The sequence below is a fragment of the Blennius ocellaris genome, assembly GCF_963422515.1.
Source record: "Blennius ocellaris genome assembly, chromosome: 24".
Classification (NCBI taxonomy): Eukaryota; Metazoa; Chordata; class Actinopteri; order Blenniiformes; family Blenniidae; genus Blennius; species Blennius ocellaris.
The window spans coordinates 1935722-1958515 of record NC_137673.1 but is presented as its reverse complement, the minus strand read 5'-3'; the positions used below and the strand labels follow the sequence as shown (position 1 = coordinate 1958515).

General features: G+C 44.3%; 1 protein-coding gene across 1 annotated transcript in view; it reads right to left on the bottom strand.

The window, feature by feature from the left end:
* The window catches only part of ncam2 (neural cell adhesion molecule 2), a gene marked incomplete at both ends in the record, with an annotated part of 251101 nt that overhangs the window by 36866 nt on the left and 191441 nt on the right, over window positions 1-22794 (bottom strand). The window contains 4 exons of the mRNA XM_080520194.1: window positions 5191-5360; window positions 12637-12754; window positions 19666-19803; window positions 22025-22168. Of these exons, the coding sequence (XP_080376320.1) occupies window positions 5191-5360; window positions 12637-12754; window positions 19666-19803; window positions 22025-22168 (570 nt within the window). The remainder of the gene's footprint in view (window positions 1-5190; window positions 5361-12636; window positions 12755-19665; window positions 19804-22024; window positions 22169-22794) is intronic.

Here is a 22794-nt window from a genome sequence, read left to right as displayed (position 1 = left end):
CCCTCCGCTTACGCAACAATGTTTTTAAGGAAGAAAGGAAAACCTTCATCGCATTTGTGAGAGTCTGTTTACATGACAACGGAGCTGGAGCCGCAAAAAAAGAAAAAAAAATGCAACTTTTTGAAAATGTATAGTCTCTGTGGAAACAGGGAAAATATGTTTTTTTTTTTTAAAAGCTCTGATTTTTGTCTCCATGGGACATGTGGGGAGGGGGGGGGGGTGCAAGTTTTCAAAAACACAACCTGTGGAAACGAAAAAATTTAACTTTTTGAAAACGCTCTTACCTCATCAGTGAAAATGCGATTTTTCAAAACCCCGCTCCTGGCCATGTGCAACACTGGCGTACTAAATCGTTCTGCACATGCTCAGTAGAGGAACAACCAGAACAAGCTTTCCTCCTGGGACTTGATGGTTTTATTTTGACAGTCGCCGTATTTACAATCCGTCCACGACAATGTCGTTTTCAAAACGTCGTCATGTCGATGCAAAACTTTTCTGAAATGGCTCTGATATTTCGAGGGGTGACGAGAAGTCAAGACATTTCGGTTTTGGGCCAAAAAAGTTGCCACGACTCGTCTCTCGGGCCAAAGAATGGCTGCGAAACCTCCACATTTGTGTTTTTTGTGCCGACAGATTTGCATTCCAGCGCAGGGAGGAAGATAAAGCTGCTCCTGCACCGAGGCCCTCGTCTTCATCACCACCTTATCTGCAGCTGTTTTTGCCCCCGATGCCCTTCATCATGCAAATATTAAATGGAAAATGTCTCATTTATCAGGCAGGCGTGAAAAAAATAAAAAATAAGAGAAGAAGAAAAGAAAAGGCACTCTGCGGGGAATATTATTAATAAGGCATTATCTAAAACATTTTGCCTTCAAATGAGGGAGAAGTGAGAAGTGTGCGGAGAGATTACCATCTGGAATTAATTTGACCTTCCAGGTTTGGACTGTTCTTTTGTTTTTTTTTCTCCCTCCAATTTTTCAGCTCAGTTTGTAAATTTAATCGACTCCTTTAAGTTTAACCCAGCTCAACTCATGACAATCGACTTAAAACCTATAATTACGCCATATTGTGGGTATTATGATAATTATACTTGCCAAAATTTTGCCAGACGGTGTCAGACCTGTCGCTCCGCTCAAAACACAGCCGGTCAAAAATCCATTAATGTGTCAGAAGTGAGAGGGGAAGTGACACAAACCTACTGTTTGACTCACTCTCTGGGTTTTTAAAACCAGAGGAATATTGTTTCGGGGGACGTTTCTCGGCCGCTCGCACAAAAGCAGAAGGGGGAAACTATACTTTGATGTCCTCGGTAGTAACAGCTCACGTTGCACGACGCTCGTATCCTGCAATCTGGCAGGTGTTCTGAAGATAAATGAGGGAGAGACTGTATCAGGTAATGACCTCTGATGTCTCTGAAGTCAAAGAGAAAAACTCCATTGTGCGATATTGTGCCCGGGATTTAATGGAGGAGTTCTTTTCAGATGAAAGGGGGAATTTCAACATGTGAACAGTTTGTTTCCAGGAATGAGGAATCAAGGAGAGGCATGAGATGGACATTTAGGAGGGAGCTCAGTGACTATGGAGCCATTGGTGCAACACTGGTCCATCGGTACATTGCTGCAACATTGGTCCATTGGTGCACCAGTGGTTCAACATTGGTTCAACAGTGCTCCACTGGTGCAACATTGGTCCATTGGTGCAACATTGGTTCAACATTGGTTCAACAGTGCTCCACTGGTGCAACATTGGTCCATTGGTTCAACATTGGTCCAACATTGGTCCATTGGTGCAACATTGGTCCATTGCTGCAACATTGGTCCATTGGTGCACCAGTGGTTCAACATTGGTTCAACATTGGTTCAACAGTGCTCCACTGGTGCAACATTGGTCCATTGGTTCAACATTGGTCCATTGGTGCAACATTGGTCCATTGGTGCAACATTGGTCCATTGGTGCAACATTGGTCCATTGGTGCAACATTGGTCCATTGGTTCAACATTGATCCATTGGTTCAACATTGGTCCATTGGTGCAACATTGGTCCATTGGTTCAACATTGGTCCATTGGTGCAACATTGGTCCATTGGTTCAACATTGGTGCAAAATTGGTCCATTGGTCCAACATTGGTCAAACATTGGTTCAACATTGGCTCAAAAGTGGTCCATTGGTTCAACATTGGTCCATTGGTTCAACATTGGTCCATTGGTTCAACATTGGTCCATTGGTTTAACATTGGTCCATTGGTTCAACATTGGTCCATTGGTTCAACACGGGTACATTGATGCAAAGCTTTGTTGATTAAATGTGGTCAAGATTGAAGCCAATAAATAAATAAATAAGTCTATGAGAAACAATCTGCATCAATAACTGTCAGTGTTTAATTGTTCTTTCTTTTGGAACATTTAGTCACATCATTGAATACTTATGGATTCCTCTTCTGATCTCGTAAATATGCAAACAAAAAAAAAAGTGTTGCATGTTCTACTCAGGAAGAACATTAAAAACCCAAACCATTACGATGTCAGACAGGAAACCCTCTATTAGTATTTTCAGAATGATTAGTATGTTGTTTTTCTGTATGTGCATGCTGATCATTTTCTAAAAAAATACAAACGGAGACCCTCGCTGTGTTTGTGGCTCTCCCTCATCACGCTGCTTCATTCCCCTTCATCAACACTCCACCCAGCGGCTGAGGAGCTCAACTAATGGAGCGAATCCCTTCAAACCGGCGTACTTTCTGGCTCCGCGAGCCGCCAGAAGGTACGCCGCGGTGACTCCCGGGGCCGCAGATGTTAAAGTGTCGGCAGTGTATGAACGCGAAACGGCATCGAGTCGGCTTCGAGCGATTGACTGCCAAATCCGGCCGCTTGTGGCAGAAACCCATCTGGGGATGTGGCGATACTTTATGAAATACCAGAAGAAGAAAATTTCTTTTTTTTTTTTTTTAAATCGAACGTATCTCGGCTTTAACACCCCGTCTCCTCCCGCCTGTGCTGTCAGGAGTCATAAAACTAACTTTACAACAGCCACGAGCACGACTCCTCCCCCCGCCTTCATTTAAATGTGCATTTTCTTGAAGAACAAGCGCTCCTCACATCGAGACGTTGACGACTGGGGCACAAATCTCCATTTTCATGAGCTCTATCGGGAGGGATCTGAGAGGAAACGGCTCGCACCGCTATGAAAATATAAATTGAACATACGGGGGGGGTAATTGAAATATAAAGCAATAAATGAAATATTTCGTTTTTCGGGAAGGAAATACAAGTAAAGGGAGTGAAAGTCCCAGATACGAAGCTGTAAAGCGCGTCGACCATCTTGCACGAGGCGAGTATTTTTTAAAAAAAAAATTCTGGCGAAGCAAACAATAACAGATAATTGGAAACGGCAGCCTGCACTGGACAGAGAAGGTTTTGTTGACGTCTGTTTATTCAAGCGTCTCAGCTTTTTATTTGTGCGTGGCTTTTTGCAGATATTTCACAAACAAAACTTTTTTTTTTTTTTTTTTTTAAGTTGCTGTTTCTTAGTGGAAAGGAGATGGGGGCCCCGAACAACTCCAGAAAGTCTTGTTTTTGCCCGTTTCCATGGAGATTGAATTGTTGTTGTACATAAATGTTACAGAAATTGGCGAATACAGAGTTTCTGCCATGAGGGAATATCGTCTTCATGCTCCATCTTGTTGGCTTTTTTAAATCGTTGCTTTCGCTGATGCATCTCCATGGAAATGGGAGGGGAGGGGGGGGGGGGGGGGAGGTTTCCACTATCTCCATGGTTCAGAACTTTTCCAGAAAGTCTCGTTGTGGCCCGTTTCCACGGAGATGGAGCCTCAACCGTTTTGAAAAAGTTCCACCCTTTCGAGCCTTTTTTAAAAACTTGCGTTTTCTGTGGCTCCGAGCGCCACTACCATATAAACTTACAAAGCAATGAAAGTTTGGCTTTTACTGAAAAGCGTCGCCATGGAAACAGGCCCTAGTTCTCCATTGAACCCAACACAAAGGCCTTCAAAGTATAACGGCTCGGGTGGAGAAATCAATGCTGTTTTATTATACATATAAAAGAAAATTTAACAACTCTCGCGAACAAAAGACGCAGAGACAACAGCATCTTTGTGGAAGAACATAAAAGAAGAAGAAAAAAAAAAACCCTTGCATTCAATCAATTGTAAAGTATCACCCAACTAATTACATCCACTGCCTTTTAAATGTGAGGACTAATTGGAAGCACTGATCTAAATGAACGCCATAAAAACCCTCGGTGCGAACATTCTGCTCTTTCAGCTGCTTCCAGCTCGGCGCTGAATTGTGGCCCGACGCAGAGAACGAGGCCGGAATCGTTTCGCTCTGCAGATATGAGAAGAACAGCGTCGGAGAACCGGCGACACTGGAGCGACTGGAGCTGGAGTTCAGCCACAATGGTGCGCTGAAGATGGGACTTTTTGAAAATTCTGACACCGTGGAAAATGGGGGGGAAAAGGCTACAATTTTGTCTCCATTGGAACTGGATAAAACACAACTTTTTGGAAAATGCCCAGACTCTGTTTCTGTGGAAATGGAGGAAAAAAAAAACAACTTTTTGAAAATATTCCAACTCTGTCTCTGTGATAACGGGATAACGATCACAACTTTCTGAAAACACTCTAAATGACTCGAAATGGAACTTTTTATACCTCCATCGTAATGAAAACCGAGGGGAAGACACAACTTTTTGGAAATGCTACGACTCCGTTTCCATGAAAGCAGACCAAAAAAACCAACTTTCCCAAAACTCTACCACTTTATCTTTTAGTTTTCCCCCCTAAAATACATTTTTGAAAACGTTACAACTCCATCTCAATGGAAACGGGGGAAAATTTTCAAAAATGCTTTGTCTCCTTCACCATGGAAACGAGGCGACACACTACATTGCAAGCGCATGACGGCCATCTTTGATTTTTCTTCCGCACACACGCCAACTGTGATGCTAACTCCATTGTTTTCAAACCGTTGCCATGTAAACAATGTGTTTCTTTCTACCCGACACCTTGTGTAAACAGGGGCGCTGCATTTCTTGCAGCCTGTGAAAAAACTAGAGTATTTCTGGAGCTTGCTTCGTCTGGCGTTTTTGAATAAAAAGCAGCATGTGAAGCTTGGATGTCTTTGCCCCTGGTGAGGACTTGCAGGCTGAAGACAACACGGCGAGGTGTTTCCTTACCGAAGACTTTGAGGAAGAGCTCCCTCTCCTGAGACCCCGCCTTGTTGGTGGCCCTGCAGGAGTAGGTCCCGCCGTCGCCCTGCCGGATGTTGCGGATGGTCAACAGGCTCCGCCCACCGTCCAGCCGGTTGAACGTGTGCTGCTCCGACGGCTCCAGCTGCTGGCCTTTCCTGCGGGGGGACGCAAGCAGAACGACGTCTCGGTGACTCTGCGGCAACTCGGGGGAACAGAGCGATGAAGTTTGTCTCGACAGCAACGACACAAAGACAAGACCGAGGGAGGTGAAGGACAATAGCAGGTCTAACACTCTCCAGAGGGTTCGGCATTGTCGGTATTATATCGATAATTAACATTTCTTTTTGTGGTTTTTATAGGATTCATAGTTGTCCTTTGAGAATGCCGTTGTGCAAAAGTCACTCTCTAATTGTTTTCCAACAGTACCATGCGTCTCAAAAAGTCTGTATTCTCGGTGGATCTCAGTCCGTAACGTTCAGTTATGGACGGCAGCACACGGTAAACGACTCAGGCGTGGTGTGGATAACAGCGCTGACTTAATGCTTCTTCCTTATTGGACTTTGGGGGGGGGACGAAAAAGCAACAGCTAAATTGATCTATGTCGATATTTAAGCGTCATAGCAGAAGCGTAATGGGCCCGGAGCAGGTCCGCCGCCTCCCCCATGTGTTTATCTTCAGATACTTAACCAGCCGTGTGACCGGGAAGGTTGAAGGCACGGCTCGGTTTTCGGGGGCCGATTTGACGTTCATCCCAGACCTACACACATTTAGACGAGCCCAGGGGGGCTTTTCTGGCCCATCTGCATGCAGGTGACGGGAAAGAGATTAGCTCACTTACAACGTGTCGGTGAGATCAAGGAGCAGCAGTCGGACAGAGTTTTCTGGGGGTTCTGGGGTCTTGAGTGCAGCTGCTGGTGCAGCGGCAGCCACCAGGCAAAGGCTGGCTTCTTTGTTTGTTTGTTTGTTTATTACACAATTCTTTTGAAAAACAAAAGGTGCATCAAAATGTCAAGAGATGAAAGACGAACACTGACCGGCACATTGGATGGAAGGATGGATGGATGAAGGGATGGATGGATGTATTTAACAGATGATGGATGGAAAACTCGATGGATGATGGATGGATGGATGGATGGATTTAACAGATGATGGATGGATGGATGAAGGGATGTATGGATGTATTTAACAGATGATGGATGGAAAAATCGATGGATGATGGATGGATTTAACAGATGATGGCTCGATGGATGGATGGATGGATGGATGGATGAAGGGATGGATGGATGGATGGGCACAAGGAAAGCAGTAACGTTGATTGGAAAAAAATTGTGGAAGGAGGGAGGGATGGATGGTTTTAACAGATGATGGATGGAAAAATCGATGGATGATGGATGGATGGATTTAACAGATGATGGCTTGATGGATGGATGGATGGATGGATGAAGGGATGAAGGGATGGATGGATGGACGCAAGGAAAGAAGGAAGGTTGATTGGAAAAAAATTGTGGAAGGAGGGAGGGATGGATGGTTTTAACAGATGATGGATGGAAAAATCGATGGATGGATGGTTGGATGGAAGGATGGATTCAACAGATGATGGATGGAAAAATCGATGGATGGATGGTTGGATGGATGGATTCAACAGATGATGGATGGAAAAAACAATGGATGTATTCAACAGATGATGATGGAGAGATGGATGGATGGATGGATGGATGGATGGATGGATGGATGGATGAAGGGATGAAGGGATGGATGGATGGATGGACACAAGGAAAGAAGTAACTTTGATTGGAAAAAAATTGTGGAAGGAGGGAGGGATGGATGGTTTTAACAGATGATGGATGGAAAAATCGATGGATGATGGATGGATGGAAGGATGGATTTAACAGATGATGGATGGAAGAACAATGGATGTATTCAACAGATGATGGATGGAGCGATGGATGGATGGATGGATGGATGGATGGATGGATGGATGGATGGATGGATGGGCGCAAGGAAAGAAGTAAGGTTGATTGGAAAAAGTGATGGATGGATGGAGGGATGGACGGACGGATCAAACGGATAGATGGTTTGAGGGAGGGAAAAGCGTACAGATGTGTGGACGGTGGTAAGGAGGGAAGGTTGTTGGAAAATGGATGTATGGATGGATGGTTGGTTGGTTGAAAGATGGATAGATGGAATGAACAGATGGATGGATGGATGATACAGACTTCTTAAGTCCCACTGAGAGAAGAGAAAAGCGAAGCAGTAAAACTCTATTGATCAGTTTGGATTGCAACAATCTTCACACGTCGTTGTTAAAACTGCCCCCGAACGCAATTTTAACCCTGAAACTTGAAAGACGGGTTTAGAATAAAAAAATCAAAAAGCCCATTCTCTCTTTTAGCTATTCCATCAATACAGACAATGTCTTCAATTGGAGGCCGGCGTTCTAACCTCAGAAGCTTTTCTCCAAATTGAATTCAAAAGACTCGCACCTGAAAGTATATTTTCATCTATGAGGTCTGAATCGTCTCAGCAGATTCGTTCACGCCGGTCCGGTGAGGACGAGAACACTCGTATTATTTTAGGGATTTCAAATGAGCAGACCTGGGAGACCGGGAACACACACACACACACACACACACACACACACACACCTCGCCGTGCCGCTGGAAAAACGCGAGGGAGGATAATTGAAAGTCGACAGAGGAAACACCAAAGCCAAGTAATAATAACTGCGGCCGGCCGAAGAGGAAATGAAGAGAGGCCTCATCTTGGGAGCGGACAGTGCAGGACGTGCTGAATGTCATTACACTGACTGACTGCTGACAGCCAGTCCATTACCCAGGATGCACAGGGGCGGGGGGGAAGGGGGGGGTGGAGGGAGCAGGGAGTAAATTGGGTTGTGATTGTTTACAGCTCGCCGTGTCACCTGGGTGTGATGTCCACATTTTAATCCTGCAGCCGCGGACGTGAAGGACGACGGCGCAACATGAAGGGAAAGTGTCCTTCAGGTGTTAATTTAGCAGGAACAAACAAACAAAAACAAAACAAACCAATCTTGTCTCTTTCCTCACAGTCACAAAAAAGTGGACATGAAACCATCCCAGTCAATGAGACCCGCTTTTTAAAAGCGTCGCACTTAAAAAACAACAATTTTGAAAACGATGTCTATTGTATGTTCTTATTGTCTGTCTACTGAGCACGTGCAGAACAACGAGTCAGGGTCGGCAGTTCCTAACCAAGGGTGAATGAAAATGAATGAAATATTAATTTTGAGTATTTGTTTTGATTCTAATATCATAGAATTATAATTCATTTTCCATTTTCCGGTAGCTTCCAGTCCCTGTCGGCTTGGAAGTGTCAGCATTTTGTGCTTTTCATAGCTCAAATGACTCAATACCGCTATTTCCCCGTACGGCAGGGAGTCACTCCCTCCTGCACTGTCTTACTGTGAAGGCCACGCCCCCTCCCGGAGGCCACGCCCCCTACCGAAGGCCACACACTGCAGGAGTGGTTTCAGCACCACGGACAGCTCTGCCACCCAAGTTGTCATTTTCTCGGTTTCCAACATAAAGAACTGACGTGCTTGTTGTACATAGTGTCGCGTCACGGCGCTGATAGCTGCAATGCATTATGGGAGTTGGGTTGGTGGTGTTTCAAATGTCTTTATTTGGGGTTTTATTAGGCTTGTGAGTGGTTTTGTTGCGTAGTTCGTGTCGTTAGTTAGTCGATCTAGTTTAGTTCATTAGTGGAAGTTGGCTACCAGGAGTGGAGGCTTTTTTGCGTCATGCCGTCCTGCCCTGGTGTGTCAAAATAAAAGCCTTTGCTTGTGAATACTACATATCGCTTGTAACTGTGGTCAATGTCGACGCTGATGACCCTGCCTACCCAATCCTGACGTCACGACACGTTACTGCTACTAGCTGCAAAATGACCAGCAGCATCGTTTCAGAAAAGTCATATTTTCCCCGTTTCTATAAGGAGAAAGTCCGAGTGTTTTCAAAAAGTTGCGCTTCTCCCAATTTCCATGGAGTGGGAGCGTTTATCCAAAAAAGTTGCATTTCCCAGTTTCCATGGAATCGGACCGTTTTTCAAAAAGTTGCGTATTCCTTGTTCCTTGTTGAGACAGAGCGTTATTGAAAAGTTGCTTAATCACTGGTTTCCATGGAGCTGGAGTTTTCAGAGCATTTTTTATTTATTTTAAAAAAATGTGTTGTTAAGCGCTTGGACCCTCCAAACACAACTCAAGTTTTGAAAACACTGCCATGAGAATGACGAGCGAACAAAATGCGACCCCATCGTCAGGGTGGAATTCGTATTTCGCTCGGTTTTCGTTACAGTACAGAAAAAAAAAACCAACCTGACTCATCTCGATATGCACCATCATCACTCGTGTGTAATTTCCAGCGTGCTGTTACATCATTAAAATCACATTTTCCCGTTACGCTCGGTTGCCGAAAGACAAGGTAAGACCCCCAGGAGTACATTTAATTTGCGCCAGTGGAGTTGGGCAACCATAGAGGAGGATCAATGAGACTCAGAGTTGCTTCCAACTGTGCATCATCTTCACTATCCCTGCAAGGGTGTTGGTGTTTTAATTGACTTTCTTTAAAATTTAATCAAACTTTTTGGATCCTGTGTCACGTAAATACATGAGGTGTAATAAATCCAACAACTCATCACAACTTGTTGGATTTTAAACACATCGACTGAAAGGGTTGATAGAAATCTTACAAGAAATCAGAGTTTATCATTGGTGAGAGGAAAACCAACAATCAGAACTTATTTAAAGAGGAGTACAAGTACAAGTACTAACTTTTAGTTGCCGATACCGGGCACCGATATGAGTACTAATCTTTAGCTACTTGTCGATACTGAGTACCGATACCAGTACTAACCTTTAGCTGCTTGCTGATACTGAGTACCGATACCAGTACTAACATTTAGCTGCTTGCTGATACTGAGTACCGATACCAGTACTAACATTTAGCTGCTTGCTGATACTGAGTACCGATACCAGTACTAACATTTAGCTGCTTGCTGATACTGAGTACCGATACCAGTACTAACATTTAGCTGCTTGCTGATACTGAGTACCGATACCAGTACAAACCTTTAGCTGCTTGCTGATACTGAGTACTGACACAAGTACTAACCTTTAGCTACTTGCTGATACTGAGTACCGATACAAGTACTAACCTTTAGCTACTTGCCGATACTGAGAAACGATACAAGTACGAACCTTTAGCTACCTGCCAATACTGAGTACCGATACCAGTACTATCCTTCATCTGCTTGCTGATACTTAGTACCGATACCAGTACTAACCTTTAGCTGCTTGCTGCTTGCTGATACTGAGCACTCCCTGACCATAACTCCTTCCATCACTCATAGGAAATCATTAATGAATTTCAAGTTCACTCACAATTTGTTGATTCTGTGTCAAAAACAATTATTTTTTTTTCAAAATAATGGCTGACTAAAACTTCAGCCATGTTATCCTCCTGCAAATCCACACTTTACATTACAAAGTGACAATTTCCGCACAAAGACTTTAACAATACTTATTGTCCCGCAAAGCAGAAACACATATTTCAAAAAACTTCGAGGTAAACAGCAATCACACACTTGTACTCGGCGATAATGACTTTGAAATTGCTGAAAATTAAAGTGTAGGTGTTGAAGACGTCTCACTCCAACATCCATTATGTGTCATTACGTCCAATCCAGAACTAGATCTGTTTCGACGGCCAAAATTATACTCTTGCTTTGTCGGCGAGTTGTCATTGTTTCAGCTGCAGCGAAAGAAAAACAAAACAAAAACAAACAAAAAATCCTTTATCGAGGAGGAAAACGCCATATTTTGCCTGTTTCAGTCGTCCGTCCCCAAACAAATTGAATTCGCTGACAGTTTTTTTTTTGTTTGTTTTTTAAACGCTTTGATTTTTTTCCAAAAGTGATGTTCCTCTGCAGCTCCTTCCAGGCGGCCATTGATCAGTGTTTAATTGAGTACAACATGAAAAACAACTTCGAGAAACGTGCCTCAGGTAGGTAATGTGTCACGGTGGGGAGGGGGGGGGGGGGGGGGGGGGGGGGGGGGAGACAAACAAACAACAAACAAACGACATCAGCTTTTATTGAGATGCCAAATTACAGCAGACTGAAATAAACACTGCTGCCAATTCCTCAACTAAACAGGCAGAAATAGAAAAGCCCGTTTACACCACAACGTTAAAAGAGAGTGAGGCCATCGTTTCTACGGCTGTTGTTTGTTTTTGTAATCAAATAAACACAAACGCGGAGAATGATATGCTCTAAATGTCAACAATGGGAGCACGCAGACACTCGTAAGGACGGACGCAATTTTTGGATGGAATTCCCGGTCGACGTTTATTTGGGATGGAAATGGAGCATTTTTGAAAAGTTCCACCTGGCGTTTGCAAAAAGTTGTCTTTTTCACCATTCCCATGGAGTCCGAGTGCTTTCAAAAAGTTCTGCTTTCTCCCCATTTCCAGGGAGATGTAGCAAGCACATTTTCAAAAAGTTGCATTTTACCCCCTTTTTCCACAGAGATGGAGTCAGAATGTTTTTATAATTTTGCATTTTTCCAGAGATAAAGTGGGAGTATTTTGAAACGGAGATGGAACATTCTCAGAAATGTTAAGTTTTCCCCGTTTTTCTACAGAGACAAAGTATTTTCAAAAAGTTGCGTGTCCCCCATTTCCATGGAGATGGAGTCGAGGCATTTTTAAAAAAAAACTTGCATTTTCCCACATTTCCACAGAGATGGAGCTGGAGTATTTTGTAAAAAGTTGCATTTTAACCACTGAGATGAAATCAGAATGTTTTCAAAACCTTAAATTGTTCCATTTCCACAAAGATGGATTTGGAGGTTGTTTTTTTTTTGGTTTTATTTAACTTGCACTTTTCTATTTCCATGGAGATGGAGCACTTGGGAAAAAAAAGCCAAGTTTTCCCCATTTCCACGGTGACAGAATCTATTTTCAAAAAGTTGTATTTTTCCAAGTTTCCATGGTGACGAGTTTTCAAAAAGCTACATATTCCCATTTCCACAGAGACAGAGGATTTTCATAAAAAGTTGTGGGTTTTTTTTCCGTTTCCATGGAAAGTGTCGTCGCCCGTTTAGATGGTGACGGATCATGAGCCTTTTCAAAAACTTCCACCTTGGGAGCCACTTAAAAAAAAAAAAAAAAGTCATTTTCAGTGACTTTGACCATGTTTGTCAGGCACAACTAGAACACGCGGTCATTTTCTTTTAGAAATCACGAGATTTGAACCAGCTTGAGCAGGAACTTGCGCCATTATGGGAAAGAACAAACGGTCAAACGCTCTTCAGGTTCTCGCTTTCGCTCCGCTGCTATGTGACAATGTTATTTATTAAATTTTTTTTGCCAGGGAGGAATTGCTCGGCGTCGGTACCTGTGCCATGTGACCACGGGGTCGGGCGATCCGGAGGTGATGCAGGTGAAGGTGACCGACTCCTGGTAGTCGGCCGTGGCGTTGAAGGACTGCTGGGACACCGACAACACCGGAGGGACTGCGGGACAAAAGACAACACGCTTTCAGTCAGGGAGGGGTGAACGGAAAAGTAAAGAGCTCAAATCCAAACATTTCAGTCCGACATTTTCATAAAGCATCCCTCGGGTGTTTCAAACACTTTTGTCTGATTCAGGAATGTTCGACTCAAAAAGCTGAGTCAGCATTTTAGTCGCAAAACTTTTAAAGGGGGTCAGACTGTTCAAAATTCACCTTGTAGTCGTTTTCCAGCAGTAATAATCGTCCAATGAACCTGGAACGACGTCCCAGAAGTGAAGGAAGCTGTTTCACTTTTTAAAAGTGTGTTGCTGCAACGAGCCAGTCAGAAATCAAACCCTATATAGTGTCATTGTTAAAACACACCGATGAAGAAACAACCGAACGGAAAATCAAAATGACCCTGCGAGGCGATGTTTGTATATCTGTTAAATATGCGTGATTAGAGGAGGCTGCTCCGCCGCGCTCTCACAACAACAACAACAACAACAACAACAACGACACCCCCCCCAGTATGAAGCACAAAACGGCTGAAAGGCATCGTTGTCCCTTTGAGCGAGAGCGTGGGAGTTATCGAAACTTAATGAACTGGATTAGTCCTCCAAGTGATGTCCTCTGGACGACAAGTATTCCACCTCAATCCGCCCGGGAAAAAAAAAAAAAAAAAAGAAAATTAAATATTAAATATTTTAAGCGACGACTCCCATTGTTTATGTTTATAACACATTTATTTTACTCCTAAATTATTAGATTCTAGCCTGTATATTTTAGTGTACGCAATTTACGTTTTTTTAATTTTTAAATTTTTTTTAAGTTATGAAATGGGGAAATGTTATTTCGGTTCTTTATTAATGTCAAAATGTGAAGCAGAATTGACAAACAAAAGCAACTTTGCCATATTGTTCCCTGAGCGCATGTTTGTGTGGTTTCATTACAAATTACGGAATCGAGGAAAATGCAACTTTTTGAAAAAAAAACAAAAAACAAAACAAAAAAATGTTCTAACTACACACGACAGTCTGTCTCTATGCAAACAGCCAAAATGCAACTTTTTGAAAACACCAGGACCCCCGTCTCCTGCGGTTTCATTACAAAAACCAACCTACTGACTCGTGGACAACATAGATATCCACAATTTCCTGCCGTTTCCATGGAAACGCACACCGTTTTCAGAAGGTTATTGTCAGCGGGGTGTCCCTCTTTTATGACATCATCAAGATCTACGACCAGCTTTGACGACACGCGAGAGACTGGGAGCCGCAGCGGGTCGGCCTGAGGCCCGTTCCCCGTGCGGAAAATAAAAACGAAATGCTTTTTTCCCCCACCAGGGGTTTGCTGAATCGTTTATTTCTTTACACGTCAACACGATGCCGAAATAGTCGTGCGTCGCGCCTCGGGACACAAATGGCCCGCTGATTGGTGATCAAGTTCAATTGTGGATCACAATGAGAGATTAACCCGCCGCGGTCAATCGGCCAATCAGCGCAGCGGGAAGTTCGCCGTCAAGGAATCAATCCAGGAAGCACAATCGCAATTTAAAAGCCCGAACCACAGTTGCACCGCCGCTCACGACAAAAACGCGGTGATTTGAGAGGCGTCTTCTCACCAGGAACTCAATCAGTGAGTCATCAAGGGGCACATTTATCTGAATATCCTTGTGGTTGAGTCAATGGCAGGAAGTAATGTGTCGTTTTATTTGGTCCGAATAGGCTTTAAATAAAGTCCCACGACCTGACCCTTCAAACTAAAGTTAACTTAGTCATCCTGCTGTGTCTTTAGGGTCCCGCTTACATGACGTTTACAAGTGAAACTCAAAACTTCTGTAGCATTTCTGGGGTTTCTTTACACAATAACGGTACCCGAGGTGGAACTTTTCGAAAATGCTCCAACGCAATTTCCGTGGAAGTGGGTGGGAAAACAGAATTGTTCAAAAATACGCTAACTGCGTCTCCATGTAAACGGTAAAAATGCAAGGTTTTGAAGATGCACCAGCTCCATCTTTGTGTAAACGGAGTTTACATGCAAGTTTTTGAAAACGCCTTGACTCCCTCTCCATGGAAACAGTAGAAATGGAACTTTTCCTAAATGTACCGAATCTGTCTCCATTGAAATGGATGGGGGAAAAGCAACTTTATGAAACTGCTCCCACTCAATCCCTGTGTAAATAGGAGAAAAGCACATTTTTGAAAATGCAGTTTTCAGGCCATTTTAATGGAAACACTAAAAAGGCAACTTTTTCAAAACGCACTGATCCCATCTTTGTATAAAAGAGGGAATGCAACTTTTGAAAATGCCTTTACTCAGTCTCTGTGGAAACAGTAAAAATGCAACTTTTTGCAAACGCAGAGACTCCATCTTGGCATAAACAGGGAAAAATTCTACTTTTGAAGTGGAAACAGTAAAAATGCAACTTTTTGTAAATGCACTGACTATATCTTAATGGAAACAGTAAAAACAACTCCGTCTCTGCGGAAACTGGTAAACACTCCCACTCAAGGGAAAAACAACTTTTTGAAAACATGTCGATTCTGTCTCCATTAAATCGGTAAAAATGCAACTTTTTGAAATTGGACAACAACAATCGACTAACTACAACTTTTGCTTTCAAATCATTGTGGTGTAAATGCCAAGCTTTTCTAAAACCAAAACACAAAAACAACGCGTTGTCACCTGGACCGTGGTGGAAACGGTTGCAGAACAATATTATTTTCCAGAAGGTGCGTTTTGGAGGACGACCGGCTGCCGGGCCTCCACACGGTTCGACTTTCGGGGGTTCAATTTACCAAACAGCACAGAGGCAGAGCCTCCAGGAAGCCCCGTGGCTGATTTCTGAAGTGGCTGTCCGGCCGCACGGACACAATCAATGTCCGGTCTGATTCTGCAACAACAAGAAGCCTTTAAAGTTGCCCCGGAGACGAGGTACGGCCGAAAACAAACCCTGTGACAGCGCGGGTTCATTCTTCAGAGGGAGGAGGACTCGGCTGCATCCCCAGGCCCCGCGGCGGCTCAAGCTCTGCTGCCGATTGATAAAACATGTTGAGCTCATTGATGGAAGCCGGGCCTCCGAGCAATCTACTCAATCGCCATGTTGCTTGTGTTGTCCAACACATCCAGGTTGCCGTCGATACAGTTTGTTCCGACTCGGCGCCTGCGGCTCCTCGTAGAAATCCAAAAACTGTGATGGACTATTTCCTCACTTTGGATTTTCGACAAAGTTCTCGAGGGAAAACAAACATTTTGTCATGTGTTGGCGTCCGCTGAGGAGCAGATGGAAATGGCTCCTCAAGGTGGAACTTTTTCCAAAAATGTTCCGACTGTCTTTGCCTCAGCCTCCATAGAAACAAGAAGAAAAAACAACGCAAATATTCAAAAATGCTCCGACTCTGGAAATGGGGGAAAGTGCTTCTACTCCATCTCCATGGAAATGGGAGAACGCAACTTTGTGAAAATGATCCGACTCAAACAAAAAAACCACAACTTTTTAATAAAGCACAACGCCGTCTTCAAGAAAACTGGGGCACGTGCAGCATTTCAAAAAATACTCCCAACTCCCTTTCTGTGAAAATTTTACTTTTTTGAAAACACACCGGTGGATTAAACAGGCTAAAATGCAGATTTTGGAAAATGTTCCACCTCCATCTCTGTGGAAAGGGGTTGAAACGCAACTTTTTGAAAACGGTTAGATCTTCTACCCATATTGGACTTTTTTTTAAATCCACTTTTGTGAGAAATCTCCCTGGAAAATGTTAAAAATGGAAGTCGGCAACTGAGCTGCTTAGTCTTTACTGTTCCTTCCGCTGGAAATAGAAAAAGTTTTGCTGTTGCTAAAAGCTGAGCTTCAGGTACGAGATGGTCACATGGCTCACGTTCACTGCAACTGATGAGCAAATGTCAGCTTGTTGAAACAAACTCGCAAATGAGTCGTTTACATAATATAGGAAGACGATAACACACAGCGTACCCAACGGTCAAAGAGCAATACTGTTTCAACGAGTCAATAAACTTTTATTTAGGTACCTGCCTTAATGTTTACTTGCTCCTTGCTGATTTAGCAGTTTGGTCGGCGGAAAGTACTGTACAAAGTGGTTAGCAGGCGGGAAATGTGGAAACAATGCTAGCGGGAGTTGTAAAGGGGAATCGAAGGATTCAAGCTGAAGGTAAAGCGACAAGCCGAAAGATGTTGAAACAGCTGCTTTAATCAAGGAGAACTGCAGTCGAGAGATGCTTTTTCAAAGGTTCAGTCACTCTGAGAATTCCTTTCTTCTAACTTGAAGGAGCGTTGTTCAAACAAATAAACCCAATGGGGTTGAGTTCCGCGGCTCACACACCAGCAATGCTACGTGCTAAAGAGTGTCAGGGCTCACACACCAGAGATGCTACGTGCTAAAGAGTGTCAGGGCTCATACACCAGCAATGCCACGTGCTAAAGAGTGTCAGGACTCATACACTAGCAATGCTACGTGCTAAAGAGTGTCAGGACTCAAACACTAGCAATGCTACGTGCTAAAGAGTGTCAGGACTCAAACACTAGCAATGCTACGTGCTAAAGAGTGTCAGGACTCATACACTAGCAATGCTACGTGCTAAAGAGTGTCAGGGCTCACACACCAGCAATGCTACGTGCTAAAGAGTGTCAGGACTCACACACCAACAATGCTACGTGCTAAAGAGTGTCAGGACTCACACACCAACAATGCTACGTGCTAAAGAGTGTCAGGGCTCACACACCAGCAATGCTATGTGCTAAAGAGTGTCAGGGCTCACACACCAGAGATGCTACATGCTAAAGACTTCCATGACTCACACACCAGAGATGCTACATGCTAAAGACTTTCATAACTTACACACCAGAGATGCTACATGCTAAAGAGCTGCAGGGCTCACACACCAGAGATGCTACGTGCTAAACATGATTAAAGTATGACAGATGACACTCATGGAAACCAAGAAAAAAGCAACTTTTCCAAAAAAAAACTTCCAACTGTGTCTCCGTGGAAAAATGCAACTTTGTCAAAATTCTCAGACTCTATGGAAACCAGGGAATACGCAACTTTTCGATGACGATGATTCTTTCCAACTCGCATTTCTGCCAACTTCCATGTGAATGCAAAACTTTTCTGAAACAATAAAAATAGTCGTCTTTGACATTGAAAGTGTCCAGACCGTGACTCTGAGTCCCCCCCCCCCCCCAGAAAGAAAGACGCGACGTGGCTGAAAGAAATGAAATAAATAAATGATGATGGCAGAGAATCTTATTCGACCCTTTCAAGTTAACACGTGCCGGGCGAAGATTGCTCGTCCTCCACCGAAGCTGATTAGTTTGAACAAGTCTTACTTTGCTTGAAGTGCAGGAGATATTTCAAGAGGACCAGAAAGTGAAAATTATCCTGTCTGAGAGCGCCGGGGTCCTCGGGGATCGGCTGCCGCCGTCACTTTAAAGGGTCTCCCTCTGGGCGCTTCCCTCCGAGGGTCTCTCCTCTCTCGGCGCGTTCCGCAAAGTGTCACGTCGCCGCAATAATAGGCCGCGCCTCATTGGGCAGGCTTATTGGATCTTCCTCAGAAGTGAGGTAAGCGCTGTGCGAAATTGAATAAAATGAATCAGGGGTTTTTTTTGGGGGGGGGGGTGTCTGGGGCCGCGACGTTATTGCATTGGGTGCCGGAGGATTACGCCGACAGAGACAATATGGCAGCCGTTCAATCACATTTCAGTCGCTTCCACAGTCTCGTGTGACGCGACTGGAGGTAAGGATGGAGGAGGAAACTCGGCGGACGCTCACAAACGCATCGTTCTTACGTTTTAAAAAACAAAAAAACAAAAAAACCCACTGAAAACTATGAAGATTGCATGCCAGGCCACAAGTGGGAGCTGTTGGTTGTTTTGATAAAAACAAGACAATATGAAAATTTCCCTGCGTTTTCCCCGTTTCCATGGAGACGGATTGTTTTCAAAAAGTTGCATTTTCTGCATTTCCATTGTTCTTATTGTCCCTCTACTGAGCATGTAGAACAGAACAACGAGTGACAATGACGGTGTTGTGTGTGAGCAGCAGCAGCATTTCGGAAAAGTTGCATTTCACAGAGACGGAGTGGGAACATTTTCAAAAAGTTTCCCACCTGTTTCCACAGAGAGAGTTTTCCTTCCTTTCCATGGATCCACAGTTGAAGAGTTGCGCTTTCATTGGTTTCCACCGAGACTTTTTGAAACCTTTCAAAAAACGGTTCAGCTCATGTCCATGGAAATGGAGGAGAAACTAAACTTTAAGAAAAAAAAATGCTCCATCTCCGCATAAACAGGTAAAATGCAATATTTTTTTCGAAAACAGTCCAACTCGTCTCCATGGATATGGTGGAAAACGGAACTTTTGCGAAACATTGCTGGAGGTCATGCGCACCACGGCCGCAGCAACTCGTTGTTCTGCACATGCTCAGTAGACAATAACAACAACAGTGCCCACTGGTGGCACAACATGAAAACGACATCACTTTCAGCATATCTGCATATTTCCGTGTGAATGTAAAGTTGAAATTTGCAAAACAAAATGGCAAACCAGGGGGAGGAAAACGTACTCAAGTACAGGCACTGAACAAAACACCTCTACCCTTCAGAACAGAAGTAGAACTACATAACTTGACAACGCAAGTGCCAGTAGCTCGGCCAAACGGTGAACGACTTTGGCAATGGAGGAGACATACTTTTCCTAATCGGGAGCGACGAGACAGACGGTCTCCATAATTGACAGGATTTGCCTGACAAGTCCAGACGTCTTCACTAATTCATTGACTCTTGATAACGACGAGGCGAGAGCCGACCCCGACCTCTGACCCCCGGCGACCCCCCCCCCCCCCCTTCGACGGCTCGCGTCAGACCGGGACGACCTTTTCGCCGAACTCTGGGGAAAAAGCGAAGCCGCTCACCGTTGACGACCACGGCGATGTCCACGAAGTCGATCTCGCCGCGCGCCTCCACGCTGGCCTCGCAGCGGTACACGCCCTCGTCGGCCTTGGTCACCTGGTGGATCTGCAGGTTGTTGTTGGGCAACAGCTGGAGCCTGCCTTCACGGCACGGCGGAGAAGAGAAAAAAAAGAGAGAGAGAGAGAGGGGCGAGATAAGAAAGTTGGAAAAACAACGGCGGGTAAAATTGCCATCAGTCGGACTGTCACTCTTCGCCTCGGCACATTTACCCGATAAAAGTCCTCGCAGATAAAACAGTCGCGCAATTACAGCTCCGCGGTCCCCCGTAGCGGCGAGGCCTCGGTATTTATAACATTCCAACGAAAGCTTTTTGTATCCGCCTTCTATCGGGGAGGGATTAATGCTGAATCGGCGCCTCAGTAAGACGTCGGGCGGCGACCGACGCCGCGACGGTCGGCAAGAAGACGTGCGGCGCTCTTCCGTCCTCCCGGGGGCTGATGAGGTTCCCACTCATAGAATTTGATACCCTTGTCTTATTGTGAAGCCACACAAAGGGGGGGGGGGGGTAGCGTTTCCTCGAGAAGCGAATATTTGGCACATTAGCAATGCTGTTTCAATGAGAGAGAGAGAGAGAGAGAGGGAGGGAGGGGGAGGGGGAGAGAGGCACCGGGGGGACTCAGGAACGTTTCCCTCTCAGTAATCAAGTGTTTCTGGCACGTTTACATTCGGAAAGAAAAAAAAGAAAAAAAGAATGTAATCCGTTTGAGACCGTCGCTTTACGAGCAACTTTTATTCTCATCAGAAATTGACGGAGCGATCAAAACGGGTTGAGAAGAGCCAGTGGCGCTTTATCTGTTCTCCGCTATTTTAAGAACAAAAGCAACAGTTAATCTGGAGGAAGGGAAGGGATGGAGTCTTCACTGGGTGGGATTTTCAAGAATCCTCTTTGGTGTACAAAAAAAAAAAAAAAAACCCTTCTGCGAAATTATTTTTTATCGCAGGCTGATGGCAAAATCTCCCCCCCTCCCCCTCCCGCCCCCGACCTCAGTGATTAATGCTCCTTCACCAGCCGACTATATAAAGCACATAAAAGAAAAGTCTCCTAATATATAAGTAAAGTACTGTGACTGCAGACGGTCTGCAGTTCAAACAGGGAAGCCACAAAAGGGCTTTTCGCTCAAAAGACGAATAGAAAACGTGAAACGGCGAGCGAGGCCACGCTGACATTGTTTACCCCGGAGCGCAGTAATTTACCTGGTGCGGGGAGATAACGGAGCTTATCGGGACGACAACTTTACGAGATGCGATTCAGTGGAACTTTGTTAAAGACTTCAGGAGGTCAATGGAATATTTTCAGTTTCAACAGATGGAACGTGGAGGATAGACGCCAGTAGAGATGCAGCGATACCACTTTTTTAACGGACGAGTACACGAACGATCACCTTTAGCTACTTACCGATACCGAGTACCGATACCAGTACTAACCTTTAGCTACTTACCGACACTGGGTACCGATACTAACACTAACCTATAGCTATCAGCGATACTGAGTACCAATACAAGTACTAACATTTATCTACTTGCCAATACTGAAGACCAATACGAATACTAACCTTTAGCTACTTACCGATACCGAGTACCGATACCAGTAGTAACCTATAGCTATTGGCGACACTGAGTACCAATACAAGTACTAACATTTATCTACTTGGCAATACTGAAGACCAATACGTATACTAACCTTTAGCTACTTACCGATACAGAGTACCGATACCAGTACTAACCTTTAGCTACTTACCGACACCGAGTACCGATACTAGCACTAACCTATAGCTATTGGCGATACTGAGTAGCAATACAAGTACTAACATTTATCTACTTGGCAATACTGAAGACCAATTCGAATACTAACCTTTAGCTACTTACCGATATCGAGTACCGATACCAGTACTAACCCTTAGCTACTTGCCGATATTGAGTACTGATACAAGTACTACCCCTGAGCTACTTACCGATACCAAGTACGATATGAGTACTACTTATAGTACCTTCAGTAGTACCTTTAGCTACTTGTTCTTACTAAGGACTGATATGAATACTAACTTATAGCCACTAGACGATAACAAGTATCAATACCAGTACTAAACTTTGGTTACTTGCTGAGTAATAATTTGAGTACTAACCTTTAGGTACTAAGAGATGCCGAGAACCAAAACGAGTCTCAACCTTGAGCTACTTGTCCATAAAAAGTACCAATATGAGTATTCAAATACTAACCTTAACGATACTAATAACGACAGGAAGAATGTAATCAGGGCTTTTGAGACGTTCTACCGAAAGCGGGTTTCCTCTGAGACTTACTGTGGCGCTCCTCGGTGATCTCCTTGTCCTGGTAGTACCACACCACCGTGGGCACCGGCGAGCTGATGACGTCACACACCACCTCCGCCGTCTCGCCGTGGCGGAACTCCTGCGGCGACTGGACATCGCGGAACGTCAGCCTCTCTGCAAAGATCAAACACGGTGGACATTCAGCCGCAGTTCCTTTCCTCCCGCCTCGTTCAGGACAATTTATTGAAGGTCTGAACATCAAACGGGAGATCGCGAAAAATCAACCGTCCTGTTAACTCGGACTGTTTGGAGTCGGAATGAGAGGTTTTGGGGTTGAGAATTCCTTATTTCCTCTCTTATTTCCATGAAAACACAGGGCGAGATGTTCAAGGTTCTACAAAGACACTGCAGTGATCGGAGCTCAACGTAATGCAGCAATGAGGATTTGCAGCTTGTCGAGTGTTTTTGCCGTCGTAACCAGCAGCTTAACGTTCGCTCATTAGCAGGAAGCACAATGTGCCGCGAAAGCCGAGAGGGGAAAGTCGGTCGAAAGCCTTGAAACTGAAACTGAAAAAGTAAAAACAAATGATCGAGGTCAAAAGGAAATATAATGGAAATGTTAAAATTCAACCCACATTGTTTTAGTGTTTCACGTTTTCACTAAATTAATGTATATTGACACTGAAAAAATCTGAAAGACTGGGCTGCTAGTCGGAGCTGTTTGTGTTTGTAATCACTGTCAAAATAAAAGTACCAAGTCCCAGGAAAATATGTTGTGGGAGTCATGACACTCGCGGAGA